General features: G+C 43.2%; 1 protein-coding gene across 1 annotated transcript in view; it reads left to right on the top strand.

Moving 5' to 3' along the window:
* The first annotated feature begins 1,647 nt into the window (after positions 1-1,647).
* Positions 1,648-16,748, top strand: part of LOC124712408 (fatty acid-binding protein, muscle-like) — a 33,725-nt gene continuing 18,624 nt past the window's right edge. The window contains exon 1 of the mRNA XM_047242703.1: positions 1,648-1,726. Within this exon, the coding sequence (XP_047098659.1) occupies positions 1,648-1,726 (79 nt within the window). The remainder of the gene's footprint in view (positions 1,727-16,748) is intronic.

The following is a 16,748-nucleotide window of genomic DNA, read 5'->3' as shown; positions in this document are numbered from 1 at the left end:
GCTACTGTTGTTCCAAGCACACTTCTCATTCATACTGGCGTGATGTTCAAAAAAATTTAAGGTGACCACCATCACGCTTGAATTCTGGACTCTAAACAGAACGTGATACTAACCTTCCTCCTGACCAAGGCTGAAGGTACGCTGGGACAAGCCGTTTGCAGGAACCTAATTCACTCTGATCAGTAGTTTCAGGCTGATGGTTGTGGCCTGCGTGAAGGGGTATACTTCATACCTAAGTCATCTCGGACCCTGAAAATATGTCAGCTGAGTTATTCCATTTCGGTATCACCCTTTGCCAGATTGGTTTCAATCAGAGAGCGTATTGCATTGTCGAGAAACCATGAATCGAGTAATGACGAAAATAGCGAGGTAGCATCTAAACCTACGGCCTCTTTGCGTCACTCAAGTGCCATTCCCTACAGAGGTGGTCGCATTCTGCGGGAACACGGCGTAAGGAGATTTTCTCCACCATCATCTAAGATTAAAGCCATTTTCTACTATTGCAGAACAATTCGTTGTTATCATTCATGTTATGGAATATGACAGCATAGAGATTCTGGAGTGCATTTCGAGCTATTGCGATAATTTCATTAAGTAAATAGTTGAGATTAAACAAGAAAAGTCCGCAGCTCGTGGTTGTGCGGTAGCGTTCTCGCTTCCCACACCCGGGTTCCCGGGTTCGATTCCGGGCGGGGTCAGGGATTTTCTCTGCCCCGTGATGGTGTTGTGTGATGTCCCTAGGTAGGTTTAAGTAGTTCTAAGTTCTAGGGGACTGATGACCATAGATGTTAAGTCCCATAGTGCTCAGAGCCATTTGAACCAAGCCATTAAACAAGAAAATGATCTTTTCAGAGACCGATACTTTCCCTTAAATTTGACTTGGAACCACGCTCTCTCCTTGGCCAAAACAAAGAACGCGAAAGTTAACGCTACTTGCTCACCCGTTGTTGGTTTCATTCACTACGGACAAATGGACAACTTCTGGCGTGGTCATTTTCGTTTTTATGGCGCTAGTTGTTATTGGTGCGTTATCTTTCTTCACATGACGTATTACGATTCAATTACGATGCATGGTGGGCGTACTCCTCCTGCCGAGGGTTTGAGTATCTTTATTTACACTGCTCTCTCTCGTTGCATCTCGAGCGTATGGAGTAGAACATAAAAAAAAAATTGCTCTCCATTAGATACTCAAATACTCCAATCGTACACCTATTAGCAAGCATATGATGCGCAGAATCACCCAAGGAAGCTCCCAAAGGCAAAATTTCTTACATGCTCGCTAAACTGCGCCTTGCGACTACTTGTAAGCTATCACAAAGCGAATCGATTTCGCCGGAAGTCATGATCGGTGAAACTAGTCCGATTCCAAGGAGCGATATCCTCTCATCTGTGCCGTGTTTTCTGGCGGTCATGTTACAAGAGCCGCTTTATCACATTAAACGTCGCCCTTATCTAATCGAGGCCCGGAGTCGCGAGATTGTGAAGGCCGGCCATCTACAGCAGTGAACGTTTCGTGGCCGGTTCATTTGGCCACGCGTACCGTAAAATAAAAAAAAAGGTCTTTTCTCTTGGTTTTGAGTCGAAAACTGCCGAGTTTCGTGGTAGGAACGGGACGAGAATCGCGAACTGATATCACAGCAGGCCGCAATGGAGAAGATTTCTGGCATCACGTACAAGCTGGATGTTGACAGTCAGGAAAACATGGAGGACTTGCTGTACGCCTACGGTGAGTAACAGCTGGGGCAGCACAGTCCTTTCCTCTTCCTCACCGACACAACTGCTTCGCCGTATCACGGTTCAGGGGGCAGTGACCTCTGCCTCCGCTTCGGAAACTGACCCGCACGTAACTTGTGATTATTTGTACTACGATTTCATGGAGGAACAAGTGCAGATAATTTTAAAAAGGGGATGAATGTTTCTTTTTTCATTAAAAAGTGTCGGAAGTCCTGAACGGTTTGATATATTATTGCTGGGAAGAAACAGTTTCTTGTTGGTCTTATCTTCTCGTCATTACATCTGAATAGTCAGTTTGCCTCCTCGCGAGTTACATTGACCCACTTGACTGCTCACGTTTTCTAAACTGTTTACTGTGGAAGCCTGTGATGTTCGTTATTTTGTTATGGCCAACTTGCTCTAAGTAGTGATTTGTTCTCGAAGAGCTTTGTTTCATTTACGCGGTGTTTTCCGTAAAGTACCTTCGTTTTAGAGTTATGGGTTAGTATATAAAGCAGGCATTCCTCCCCCCCCCCCCTGAAAACTAAATGTTAAGAAACGTGAAAATAAATGTGTAAAAGTTGTACTGCAGATGTATTTTGAAATTAAGTACGGCTGTCAGTGTATAAAACAAGAAAGTGTGAGTGACGGCTGAAACAAAACAAGCGTAATCGGAACTCCACCTCCTCCCCTAGCACACTTCCCCCTCTCCTCCCGTTCCCTATAGCATGAGAAAAAAATAGTACACTGCAGCGTTTACGAGGAACTCAGAGTAGTAAATGACGTGAAAGTCAACATAATTATGGAATTAAGCATTTTGGTTTGTATTCTGCGTGAAGCAGTAAACTGTTTCCGTTGTGGTGGTGTAGTAACATTGAAGATATATCGGCAAGGAAATGAAAAGTGTAAAAATTTACTTATTGTCATTGCTTACCAAAATTAGTAACTGTTTGGACAGAGGTGTGATGTTATAATTACCTCTAATATTAGACAGAGTTCTGAAGAAGGTAGGTGTGTGTTTGGGGAAGCATACTGTGAAAGGACATCACAATGTGCACTTGATAAGAGAAATCTGAGGTTGCAGTAAAAAATATAATCAAACAAGATAGAAAAAAATGAAGACAACTGTTAAACTTTAACGCACATGAGGAAGGAAGCTCACAATATTGAGCAGCGTAGTTTTAATTAACTTCATACAACAATAAAAATAAATTTTACTTATTAATTGTAACACATTCTGCTCAATTTGGTGCGTTTTTTAACTGCAAATGTCCCGTTTTCTCAGATACCTTCCGAGATTTAAAGATTTTAAAGGTTCCGCGTTAAACACACATAAATGTGCATTGAACTGAGCGATTTTATCAATGGTAAATTGTAATGTAAATGTACTCATCGAGTGAAAACCTTATAAAATCTTTCGAATTTATGAAAAAACCCTCATTTTAGATGGGCAGAATAACGTCACTGCAATTGCTATGTTATTGAACTTTCGAATCTGTAGTGCTTAGAGTCACTGATGAACTGGACAATGACCATCTGAAATACCGCAGATGCCAGACAGGATAGCGGAAGCAGAACAATACTCATACTTACTGACCCATATATGAGACCAAGTGTCTTGAGAGGGACGCCAATGAGTTTCAGAAAATATATTTGAGAATGCTGGAAATCATGCTATGCTATCAATTACAGAATCACTGGCTTAACTTCTTATTAACTGTTGTTCCTACAAAGTTTCTATGGTGCATGTCTTGATAGAACGTAAAGACATAACAGTTCACCATTAAATTACTGGTTCCTAAGACTGTTTCGTGGTCATAAACATCCTTATTCCTTCAGAAATATTTTCTCAGTCCCAATGAATGAATCTTAACTGTGGTTGCTATCCTAAGAGAAATAATAGCTTGCAGAGTAAAATTATCTGATGGGAGGTCAGGACGGTGGGGAGGATTGGACGATAAAAACCAACAAGGTTAGTTTATGATTTAATAATGACTCCATATTGTCCTGCTGGATTTGCCCAAGTCCGTCGGAATGCACAAAGGACATGAACGGATGTAGGAGATCAGACGGCATGCTTACGTACGAGTCATCTATCAGACTTGTATCTAGACGTATGAGGGGTCCCACATCACTCCAACTGCACACGCCCCACACCATTACAGATCCTCCAAAAGCTTGCTGACATGCAGGGTCGGTGGACTCAAGAGGTTGTCTCCATACCAGTACACGTCCATCCGTTCGATACAATTTGAAACGAGACTCGTCCAACCAGGTAGTATATTTCCAGACATCAACAGTCCACTGCCGGTGTCGAGAGGCCGAGACGAGGCAGAAAGCTTTGTGTCGTGCAGTCTTCAAGGATACATGAGTGGGCTGTCCGTAAATCCGTAAGAGTACGAGGAGGTGGAGTTATCTTCTGAACAGCACGTTGCAGATACGCTCAATAATGTTCAAATGGCTCAAATGGCTCTGAGCACTATGGGACTTCACATCTGAGGTCATCAGTCCCCTAGAACTTAGAACCACTTAAACCTAACTAACCTAAGGACATCACACACATCCATGCCCGAGGCAGAATTCGAATCTACGACCGTATCAGTCCGGACTTGGCGCCTAGAACCGCTCGGCCATCGCGGCCGGCTCAATGATGTTCATGCTGAGGAGTTTAGTGGTCAGTGGAAGTGTTTAAACTCAGAAGAGTATTCCTGGAGTCACTCTCTAGCAATTCTGGGCGTGTGGGCTGTCACATTGTCCTGCTGGAACTGCCCAAGTCTGTCGGAATGCACCATGGACATGAAAGAATGCGGGTGTACCCATGTCCCGTCTCATTTGCGCGCTGAGCAAACACTCTGAAAACGTTCTCACACATTTACATGTAACGACACAAGAAGCAGCAGGTGGGTTGCATGAATTCCGTATTCTGGTGGGAGGGGGGGGGAGGAGGAGCGGGAGGGGGGAGAAGCACTTGAGACAGTAAGAGAAAGAGACTTTTCGAAGTGTACGAGAAATCAAACGATGCAGATGTAAACCTCAAAGTAATCGAAACGTTTTATATAATTTTTTCATGCAAACCAATATGCATGGAGTTATTGCTACTTTTTTAAAGCTTACCAACAAGAAGCCGGATTAACATAAAATTAAGTACACTGTAGCGCCAAAGGAACTGATATAGGCATGCGTATTGCGACGGGGCGGTAAATAAAGAAGTGCGGTTGAAGCGTTCTCACAAATGTGCGTATACAAATGTGGGTTAAAAATTGTTATTGCAAATTTTGGCTCTACGTAAGTCTCAGGGGATGATTTCCACACTTGGTGCATTCCACACCCGCGCATTAGTTATAGTTTTTGAATTAATATTCATGAGTACAGTTTATACTAGGGAACAAAAATTAGGCGATTATGATAGCAAAATCAGTCTTTCACGACACAGTTCAATCACTATTTATTGACGTTGTCCTTTTCTTTCACACAATGATATTAGTACTGGTGAGACAGTTTACAGTTTTACTTTAGTAATAATTTGATTCCGAGCCCCCAATAGCAGTAATGTAGGCTGCTATAAACGAAACTTACTCAATTATGTAGAACAGAACCACAAGTCCCACTGTCCTCTTTGGTCTAGCAGATTTGGTGTGAAATCACAGATCGCCACAAGTTCACTTACGCCAATGTATACCTCGTAATTCGCACTCACACGAATAATCGTATCACTTCCAGTTCACCAAATATGTGCTTGCACACTTGCACTATTAAACAATACTCTTTGTCGAAATAAATCGGCGCGAGAAAAAATTCTCAAACGACCACATTGGCCACCGTCAAGTGGGGCTCGCTCGCCACCCACCCTTCAAAACGACTGACCAACGACTGACCTCTGGTCAAGATGGCCACTCGCCTATATGGGCTCGGATGTCTGCCCCCTGGTTATGCAAGTACCAGTCTCACCAGTTAACGTTACAAGTTTTGAAACATTCATCCCTCGATAAAAATAAGTACACCATCGGAACCGCGCTAGAAAGTACATCTTACTTACTATTTTACATTAATTTCTAGGATTATTCTATCGCCTGTAAATAAAGTTTTAGTTTTTAGCAAAATTTCGCCACTTAGCGCAAATTTGTTTGTTGACATCTGTGCTTCAAAGTTTTATCATAGGACTGCATATAGCACCGTTTCTAGACGTAATCTATAGCGATCTACACATTGCGCTGCTCAAAATCTTCATATCTATAATAATTAATTAATTATGGGTTTTTTAAATGTTAATAATAATTTGCAAGCAATGGAAACTATTGCAAGTTAAGTGTATAGTATAACTTAACTAGTTTAAATACGTGTGATGCCACCAAAAATATAATATAGTGCCGTTCTTTATATCATGAATTTTCTATTGAATTTTATAAACAATTATCTCTCAAACTTTGTTTATTGCTCTTTACGGGCCTAATTATTTATGAATTTTAACATATGACTAAGGCACTCGATCCGTTATGACAAAAAGTTTTTAATGAGTGCTCGCTCATCCATATAAGTTGTTATTTACTATTTATTATTAATCTTTCAGTATTCGTGATCGTAACGGATTTTGAGGTTACTATAAGTTTTGCGCCTCGTGACTTGAAATAAAGATCGGTCTTTCAGAAGGTGCATATTGCTGACCAAAATCCACTGCCGCATCGCTCTTCACCGTAAGTTACATAGTTTTCGCGTAATGTGCGAAAAACCAAACAATGCCCCAAGCTGCGGGCCGCGTGGCCGCCCGGCGGCGGAGACCATCCCACAGACTGTTGCAAATCTCGCGCGGGCGCGCCATACGCCTCCGCGAATCGCGCACCATGTAGCGCGCTCGCTCTCCACAAAGCAATCCTCCTTGCATACTAGAAATATTCATCTAGTAGCGGGGGTTTGTACCGTCACAGTATTCAGATGCAGAGGTATGTAAAAAGGCAGAATACGAAGTTGCGATCGGCAACGTTGTATGAGACAACAAGTGTCTGGTGCAGTTATTAGATCGGTCACTGCTGCTACAATGGCAGGTTAACAAGATTTAAGTGACCACTATCAGAAGTGGTGTTATAGGCGGCGCACGAGCGTTGGGACACAGCATCTCTGAGGTAGCGATGAAGTGGGGATCTTTCCTGTACGACCATTTAATGAGTGTACCGCGAATATCATGAATCCGATAAAACATCAAATATCCAACATCTCTGCGGCCGGAGAGAGATCCTGCAAGAAAGGGACGGACCATCGATGACTGAAGAGAACCGTTCAACGTGGCAAAACTGCAACCCTTTTGCAAAAGCTGCAGATGTTAGTGCTGGGTCATCAACAAGTAAGTGTCAGCATGCAAACCATTCAACGAAACATCATCGATATGCACTTTCGGATCTGAAGGCCTACTTGCGTACCCTTGACGACTGCACGATACAAATCTTTACCCCTCGCCTGGGCCCGTCGTCACCGACATTGGACTGTTGACGACCGGAAACATATTGCCTGATTGGACGAGTCTCGTTTCAAATTGTATCGAACGGATGGGCGTGTACTGGTATGGAGACAACCTCTTGAGTCCAAGGACCCTACATGTCAGCAAGATGATGGAGGCTCTGTAATGGTGTGGGGCGTGTGCAGTGGGAGTGATATGGGACCACTAGTACGTCTAGATACGACTCTTTGTAAGCATCCTGTCTGATCACCCGCATCCATTCATGTCCATTATGCACTCAGACAGACTTGGGCAATTCAAGCAGAGCAATGTGGCCACCCCACACGTCCAGAATTGCTAGTGACTTCAGGAACACTCCTGTGAGTTTAAACACTTCCTCTGGCCACCAAACTGCGAAACATGAACGTTGTTGAGCATATCTGCAACTTGCTGTTCAGAAGAGATCTCCACCCCCTCGTACTATTACGGATTTATGGACAGTCCTGGAGGATTCATGGTGTCCCTCCAGCGCTGCTTCAGACATTAGTTCAGTCCATGTCACGTCGTGTTGCGCCCTTCTGCGTGCTCGCGGGGGCCCTACACAATATTAGGCTGGTGTACCAGTTTCTTTGGCTCTTCAGTGTAATTCGTATCTAAAATGAAATCTCAAATGTTTCATCGAGCTCCTTCATCTAAATGATGCTCGTTGATCGAAAAACGCACGAATAATTTTAGGGAAGAACCAACAAAAGAGGGTCATGACTTGAGAAACGACTTGCTGACTCCATGCTTGGCGAGGGGAGATACTCGAAGATGTGTCGATGAGTGAATTTGAAGTGTTCTCCGTCTAAATATAAGGGGCAGTCAAATGAAAACGAGACGAAGAGAAAAAAAGCAAGGAAACTGTGTATTATATCAAAAGTAATTACCATAACTGGTGATACAGGGATGCTACTGCGAGTCAAGACAGCCAGTGTCTGGATGGAAAAATGTTTACTGTTACCTATGGAACAGTAACAGTACGCGGGCGTGCACTTTTTCGTCCGAAGCGAGTCGACATACATGAATGTCTTCATTCAGGACCCCAAAACTACGGAAATCGCGTGGGGTGAGATCGGCACTGTATGTAGTATATGTAAGGACTTTCCAGTGAAGCTTCTGCGGTGTAGTCGAAACAACAGTCATGCCAGGTCCGAGAAAGTCATGATGCCCTTTCTCTTTGACTGCGACGGCCCGCTTGTCATTGACTTTCTGAAATGCTGCTCAACATTAACGCACAGTAGTTCGTGGACACTATGCAGTCAATGGAAGCAAACTCCCAGGAATGTTGACGGACGTTATCATTCTGTTTGCAGGATAATGCCCGCTCACATGTTGCCAAAGCTGTTTCGCTGGAAATCCCTAAACGTCCTCCATACCTTCGAGGTCTCCCCTCTAGCGATTTCAAAATTTTTGGACCCTGAAGAAAGAAATGCGCGGCCGTCCGTCTGCTTCGGATGAGAGGTACACAACTGGGTATAATCATAGTTCCGTGGACTACCGAAAACATTTTTCCATGAGGGTCTCAGTGAGATAAATGTATTGACAGTTCCGGCGATTGCTTTTAAATAATAAACAGTTTATTTATTTTTTTTCGGTCTCGTTTCCATTTGATTGGCCCTTATACAGGGTGAATCACTTAAAAGTAGCACCTTAAATATTGCGAAAATAAAAAGTAACATTTGTGCGTGTTTTTCACAGAATCGATTGGTAATAAGGAGTCGTAGTGTGAAAAACTGACCTATGTGCTAATGGTTCTCTGTCCCCCACCACACGCTTACGCTCCATCGACGCTGACGTTCCATCTGCTGAAGCCAACGGGAATAGTAAAAAATGCATGTTTCAACAGTTTACATGTCCATGATTGATAAACGTGGCTTCATTAGTAAACAAGAGACGTGATGCGTCTAAAGTATCCTGTCTTAATGCCCATGTACGGAAGTTAGCACGATTGTCATAATCGTCTCCACGGAGCTCATGATGGAGAGACATGTAATAGGGGTAGAACCAATGTGGATGGATAATGATTAGGACACTTGCATGACATGCCTCTTCCTCGTGCGATAAGGTGCGGATCGTCTGCAGCAAGAATATTAGTTTTTCTCTCGTCACTTGTTTCCTCCTCTTACTTTCATGTAACTGGTTCAAGAGCCTGACAAATAATTACCTAGATGGATGACGTCTGTTGGGATGTATTGCCGCATACAGTACAGGAACGAACTGCATTATTCCTAGCCGGCTGGGTGGCCGAGCGGTTCTAGGCGCTAAAGTGTGGAACCGCGCGACCACTACGGTCAAAGGTTCGAATCCCGCCTCGGGCATAGATGTGTGTGATGTCCTTAGGTTAGTTAGGTTTAAGTAGTTCTAAGTTCTAGGGGACTGATGACCTTAGAAGTTACCGAGCGGGGTGGCGCAGTGGTTAGACACTGGACTCGCATTCGGGAGGACGACGGTTCAATCCCGCGTCCGGCCATCCTGATTTAGGTTTTCCGTGATTTCCCTAAATCGCTCCAGGCAAATGCCGGGATGGTTCCTCTGAAAGGGCACGGCCGACATCCTTCCCTAATCCGATGAGACCGATGACCACGCTGTCTGGTCTCCTTCCCCAAAACCAACCAACCAACCTTAGAAGTTAAGTCCCATAGTGCTCAGACCCATTTTTTGCATTCTTCCTAGACTCGTCACACACCATGAACATGTCGGCTTTTCTTCATCGGTAAATCCCACAGTCCACTCACGACCAACTACATGGACTGTCGTGCACTAACTTACAAACAAGTTGCAATGCAATCAACGAACACACACGCACACTGTAAGGAAACATAACAACATCGGACCTTGCAACTAGAGACCCTTGCACATGCCTTTACTGATATCTGATTATGGATGCCCTTTACGGCCACAGGTAGTTTCCGAAGGTCGTTCCTATAACCAAATATTTTTAATGTTTATTGGCTGAACCGATGCACATGTGAAAAATTTGAGGAGGAGTATTCGCCTGCAAATTAAACAGTCTGGTAAAAAAAAAAATAATTCTAAGAGCTTAGAAGAGGAGCAGGAAACGAAATGAAACTTCATTGGCTGAGAGCGTATATTTCACTATTTCATTGACAGTACCAGTCCACTTATCAGTATGGCGTTTCGCCCTCTATGACCTCAATGCATGCACAGATCGTGCTGGGAAGGATGTCATAAATTCCTTGTATCCTCTACTGAAGAAGCTGGCCCACAACTGTTGTAACTTGTCCTTGATAACCTGGGACGGGGTTAAGGTCCCAGTTGACATGTTCTATATAACACAGGTCTAAGGATGTTGCTGGCCATGGGAGTACCTCAGCACTATGCAGACAGATAGAGACTCGTGTCACGTGTCACCTACCAAAGTTCTCTTTAAAAATAGCACCATGATACTGTCGGATGAGAAGTAACACATGAGGATGCAGGTCGTCCGTGCCGTACCGTTGTACCGACAGAATTCCCTCAATCATTACCAGCCGTGAACTGAAGTCATACTCCATGGCTCCACACACCATGATTCCAGGAGTAGCACCGCTGTGAATTTCCAAACCTGATGATACGGATTATTCGGGTGCTTTCTTCAGAAATAACCTGAACTGTGTTTCAAGAACGAGCCAAATATACTCTGCTCACACGAAGGAGATTAATTTCATTCATCAAGCACTATTCGGCTTTGAGATCTCATTTCAGCGCAATGAAAACTTCTCTACCCAACTTTGGTCCCTGTCGATTTTTAAAAAACAGAAATATTCTGCACCACACCCTTGTGGTATTTCCTTATTTGCTTAATTTTTTTGGGGTTTAGGACATAAAACGGGTGCTTACAACCATTGTGGGTTGCATCCATTTCAAGGTTTGAATAAAACCATTGTAAAAATTACTGAAGTATTCAACGCTGAAACTAACGAAAACTTACAAGTGAAGTAGTTCTACATTGCCTGCGCCACCAGGGCCCAAAAATAGAGCAAAAGCAGACTGTCCAAGTGTCCAATGACAGTTGGTCATGACAATAGCAAAGATGTTTGAAATAGTAATCTGGCACGTATCGCCGGCCAGAGTGGCCGAGCGGTTCTAGGCGCTACAGTCTGGAACCGCGCGACCGCTACGGTCGCAGGTTCGAATCCTGCCTCGTGCATAGATGTGTGAGATGTCCTTAGGTTAGTTAGGTTTAAGTAGTTCTAAGTTCTAGGGGACTGATAACCACAGCAGTTAAGTCCCATAGCGCTCAGAGCCATTTTAACCATTTGGTACGTATCGGAGTCCATGAGGAATGGCAGGTTTCGACAATCAGTTCAGGTGATGTGCCATTGATGAGCCCCGTAGACGAGTGCAGCTCTGGACGGTGTGCACCTGTTATCGCAGGCGGTGGTGTACGTCAACGACGGTGAACTGTTGCTGTTGCTGCTGCTGGTGGTGGTGTTTAAGGAGAGTAAACAACTAAGGTCATCAGTCTCCTATTCACTCCCCATGGATGGTAGGCGGGGGGAGAGAGGGGGGAGGAGGAGTAGCATCATTGCACTCCATTTGTAATTGTCCAACGTAAATTCAGTGTGGAACTGTGCCAAAGATTCCTAAATATTTGTGCAGCGTGTATCTCGGGCAGAACGTGGGTACAAGCCCAATATTCATCTAGTGGGATGTGTAAAACCACCTAAAGCTCCATCCAGTATGGCTGGCATACCTCTCTCATAGTTAATCCGCCGAGCGGATTCTAACATAGGCTAACGCACCTCCACGTCCCGAAAGCGCCCACTTGTCGCTCACGGTTGTACGGTTGGGTGATTGTGCTGTGTCGATATAGATACTGTTTTTTTTTTAGTTGGGGCCTGACTTGTATTTAGGCTGGGACTATTAACAGCCATGCAACTTCACACAATTTCCCACCACTGCGTAGAGACCGACCAGAACCACCGTCGCATCCCTACGGCCATGCCCAGACAAAGTGACTAAAGACATATTAAAGGCTTTCTTCTTTGCTTCACTCTCCATCACAAACTAAGTAGACAATAACCGAAAAGAATAGACAAGATCAAGGAACACATACCACATTCTAAGATATGAAGGACCCAGAACAGTCACGTGAAGGAACGTCTCGGACATCTTTATCCAGAAAGGGACAAAAAAAGGTGCTGCTTTTTGAGAGCATACAACATTCTAGCAAGACACGGCATCCCACCACGTTTCTCTCAATGATGTGGTGAATAATAGGAGAATGACTGCACGATTTCGTGCACGCACTTACGTGAAGCATGCATTCCTTGTATATTAGAAGCGAAATCTCCCTCTCACATCCAAACCAGGGAAGATGAAACATTTGAATGGTTGCCCAGCTGTTCAGCTTCCTGGTGAAATATGGAGTGAGGCCCAACGTGACATCTGACAGAATGTCTGAGGATTATCTAGCTGACACCGAGATACATCCGACACAGTCCGCCAGCTGATAACGGAAGGTGATCAGTCCTGTAAGTTGTATCACATTACCACGTAAAGTATTTACTCGCTGCAACCTACGATTTTTTTCATCACTGACGATGTATCACTCGTTTCTGGGGTCGTAAACACTTCCTTTTCTCACACTGTAATCACTTTTTGCTGTGTTCCCGTGTTTGTGTGTTGTATTTATGCGGAGGGCGGGGGATAAACATCCACGATATTCCTTCATCCTCCAGAGTCATAAACGTTTCTGGAAACAGCACATTTAACACTTCTTTGGACACAGTCTCAGAACGTGTTTTATGTATTTTACAGGTAATCGCCCCCTTTGGCCATCACTTGTGCTTTTGATGACGTATAGCAGTCGGTAAACAAAAAATCCAAAAAAATTCTGAGTTCGTGCCTAAGAAACTATGAAGTGTTACTTATAATTAAAAAGCCAGTTACTATCGAAATAGCAAAAAAGTGATTTTTTCAAAAGATATGTTACATAATGGTATTTCCTTCGATATTTTCAGCCCAATATAAATATTTTTTCTTAAGCTCTACTTCAGATTTAAGTAGTATTTTTTTTACAATAAGCAGTTAAAAGTTTTAATTTTTTAACGACAGTATAGAGAAAATTCATTAATTTCGCTGTAAAGTGACTTAACTCCTGAATCTACTTACTAAGACTGAGGATTCTCCATCCTTTATGTCCATATTTAAATCATAAATTCATGCCCAAAAATATCTTTTTGGAACGAAAATTAAGTAGACTATTAAAATTTCTGTTACCTGAAAACTTCTATTTCTTGCAGAATAGTCGCGCTTCAATTTTTTAACAATCACAAAATAGCTGTTAATGTTTCGGTAGTAGAACACAAGACAGATATGACGTCGTTACCAGTCCTGTCTCTCTCCAGCTGTCCTCTTCATTTCAGCATAACTTTTGCATCAAAAGTCAACTATTATTTGCGTCATACACTTCATATCTTTATATCTAGGTCTACTCCTACTCCTACTCCTACTCACACCACCCTTTCAGTTAAAGCTTTCAGCAACAACTTTTATGATTATCAGGTTGCCTTCCATGGGGTGGGTGCACGCAACGACTGTGGTTATATTGGGTTAGATAGAGCAGCAATCAGTCGTGGAATTAAGTTGCTTTAATATGACATTTATAGTCACAACGCAGATCAGATTTCGACCTGTGTCAGGTCATTATCAATGCAGTGCGGAATTGTAGCAGTTGTTCGTGCTCAAGTGAATGCTTACACAGTTCAACCATTACTCTCTCTGCCTAACCATTCTGTCTGCCCTTCATTGCACATTATTCCTCGTTGACTTGTTGCAGCAACTCTTGATTCTATACTTGACCATTTTAACTGGTCGTCAGCAGTTTACTGTAACATCGTATTTTAATAATTTACAATCGTGTCTTGTATGCCTTTCCCATCGTTCATGTTACGCATCCTTACTTTATTCAAAATATAACAATCCATGACTATTTATATGGTCCCAAAGTTTATGTTTTGGGATGTTGATAGCTGTTTCATTCTAAACGAAAAGCTCTGCTGGTCTCTCCAAACCTCTACATTCTTGCACCTTCCTTCTTTATCTAATCCGCTACCAGGCTAACACATTTTTGTCTATCTCTTCACTTGTCTGAGAGTAGCAGTTAGCCGTGTAGAGTGTTCAAGTATATAACAAACCACTACCTGTTTTCTCACTGTTTTTATACATACGACATCAGTCAGCTGGCCCCCGTTCAATTTCTTTTAACAGTCAATCTACACTGAGGCGACAAAAGTCACGATATGGCGATATGCACATATACAGATGGCAGTAGTCTCGCGTACACAAGATATAAAAGCGCAGTCCATTGGCGGTGCTGTCATCTGTAAACAGGTGATTTATGACAAAAGGTTTCCGACGTGATTATGGGGGCACGACGGCAATTAACAGGCTTTGAAAGCGGAGTGGTGGTTAGAGTTAGATGCACGGGACATTCCATTTCAGAAATGTTAGGGAACTCAATATTCCGAAATCCAAAGTGTCAGGAGTATGCCGAGAGTACCAAATTTCAGGCATTACGTCTTATCACTGACAGCGCAGCGGCCGACAGCCTTCACTTGACTGAGAGCAGCGGCGTTTACAGAGAGTTGTCAGTGGTAACAGACTAGCAACACTGCTTCAAACAACCCAAAAATCAATGTGGAACGGACGACGAACGTAGCCGTTAGAACAGAATGGTGAAATATAGCATTAATGGGCTATGGCAGTAGACGACCGACGCGAGTGCCTTTGCTAACAGCACGACATCGCGTGCAGAGCCTCTCATGGGCTCGTGACCGTAACGGTTGGAACCTAGACGACTGGAAAACCGTGGCCTGGTCAGCTGACTCTCGATTTCAGTTGGTAAGAGCTGATGTTGGATTAGCGTGAGCACAGACCCCATAACCCATGGGTCCAAGTTCTCAATACGATGCTGTGCAAGTTAGTGCTGGCTCCACAGTCGTGAGATCTGTGTGAGCATGAAAAGAACTGCGTACTCTGGACGCATGGCTACTAGGGGACCATTTTCAGCCATTAATGGACTTCGTAGTCCAGAACGTCAATGGAATATTTATGGATGACAATCCGCCATGTCACCGGGCCACAATTGTTCGTGATTGGTTTGAAGAACATGCTGGGCAGTTCGAGCTATTGATTTGACCCCCTCTAGGTGAGTTATGGAACGTAATCGAGAGGTTAGTTCGTTCACAAACACCTGCGGCAGCAGAACTTTCGCCATCGTGGATGGCTACAGACGCAACATGGCTCATTATTTCTGCAGGAGACTTGCAACGACTTTTGAGTTGTTTCACTACGCCGAATTAAAGGAGGTCTGACACCATATAAGAATGTATCCCACGATTATTGTAACCTCAGTGTATTATTATTCACTTCTTGCCATTACTGATGTGTCATCAGCGAATCTTATCATACAAGATTTCCACCCAAGATAAAGAACTTGGTCCATCCGTCGTCTGACTGATTTATTGGAACCCGCCTCTACTTCCTATTTTGTGCCCACCTCTTCATGTCAGAGCAGCACTTGCGCTCTACATCCTTAATTACCTGTTAGATGTAGTCTGATTCCTGTATTTTACCCTCTACATCTTCCCCTAGTACCATGGAAGTTACTCCCCGAACTCTTTATACACGTCGTAGCAATGTATCCCTTCTTTCTGCCATTGTTTTCTATACGGTCCTCTGCTCTGCGAAACTGTGGAGAATATTCGCATTTCTAATTTTATCAGTCGACAGAATTTCAGCATTGCTCTATAGCACTACACCTTAAACATTTCGATTCACCTCTTCACCTAATCCATAGTTCTCCCCATACAATCCTGGGCTCCAGACGTAGATTGTAATAGATTTCTTCCTCAAATTAAGGCCAATTTTAAATACTAGTAGACTTCTTTTGGCTAGAAATTTCCTCTTTTCCTGTGCCAGTGTGTTATCTTATGTCCTTCATCCTTCGTCCATTACGTATCTTTTGCTCCGTAGGCAGCATAGTTTCGTAACTTCGTTTGTTTCGTGGTCACCAATTTTGACGTTAATCTCATTGCTCCTGCTCCACGTTACTTTCGTCTTTCTGCGGATTACTGTCAGTCCACAGCGTGTGGTCATTAGAATGTTCGGTGCATGCAGTATGTCCGACTTATCATCTTCCCTTTCACTGAAGATAGTAATGTTATCAGCGAATCTTGTCATCGATGTTCTTTCCCGCTGAATTTTAAGCTTACTCCAAACCTTTTTTTTTTTTTAATTTGCGTAATTGTTTCTTCGATTCTATTTTCACGAGAATTTCGAAAATCTTGTACCATCTTATATTGTCTAACGCTTTTTGTAGATTCTAAGAATGTGTCTCGATAGTTCTTAAGTAATTCTTTCATTATCACGAGCAATATCCGCAGTGCCTCTCTGGTACCTCTGTCGTTTCTAAAACCAAATTGACTTTCACCTAACTGATCCTCATTTTATTTCTCACTCTTCTGTACCTAATTCTTGCCTGCAACTTGGATGCTTCAGATGTTAAGATGATTGTGTGATAGTTCTCATACTTACCTGCACTTGCTATATTGGGGAT

Source organism: Schistocerca piceifrons, chromosome 8, assembly GCF_021461385.2.
Source record: "Schistocerca piceifrons isolate TAMUIC-IGC-003096 chromosome 8, iqSchPice1.1, whole genome shotgun sequence".
Taxonomy (NCBI): domain Eukaryota; kingdom Metazoa; phylum Arthropoda; class Insecta; order Orthoptera; family Acrididae; genus Schistocerca; species Schistocerca piceifrons.
Note: the sequence above shows the minus strand (reverse complement) of the source record. Positions and strands in the feature narration are given on the sequence as shown.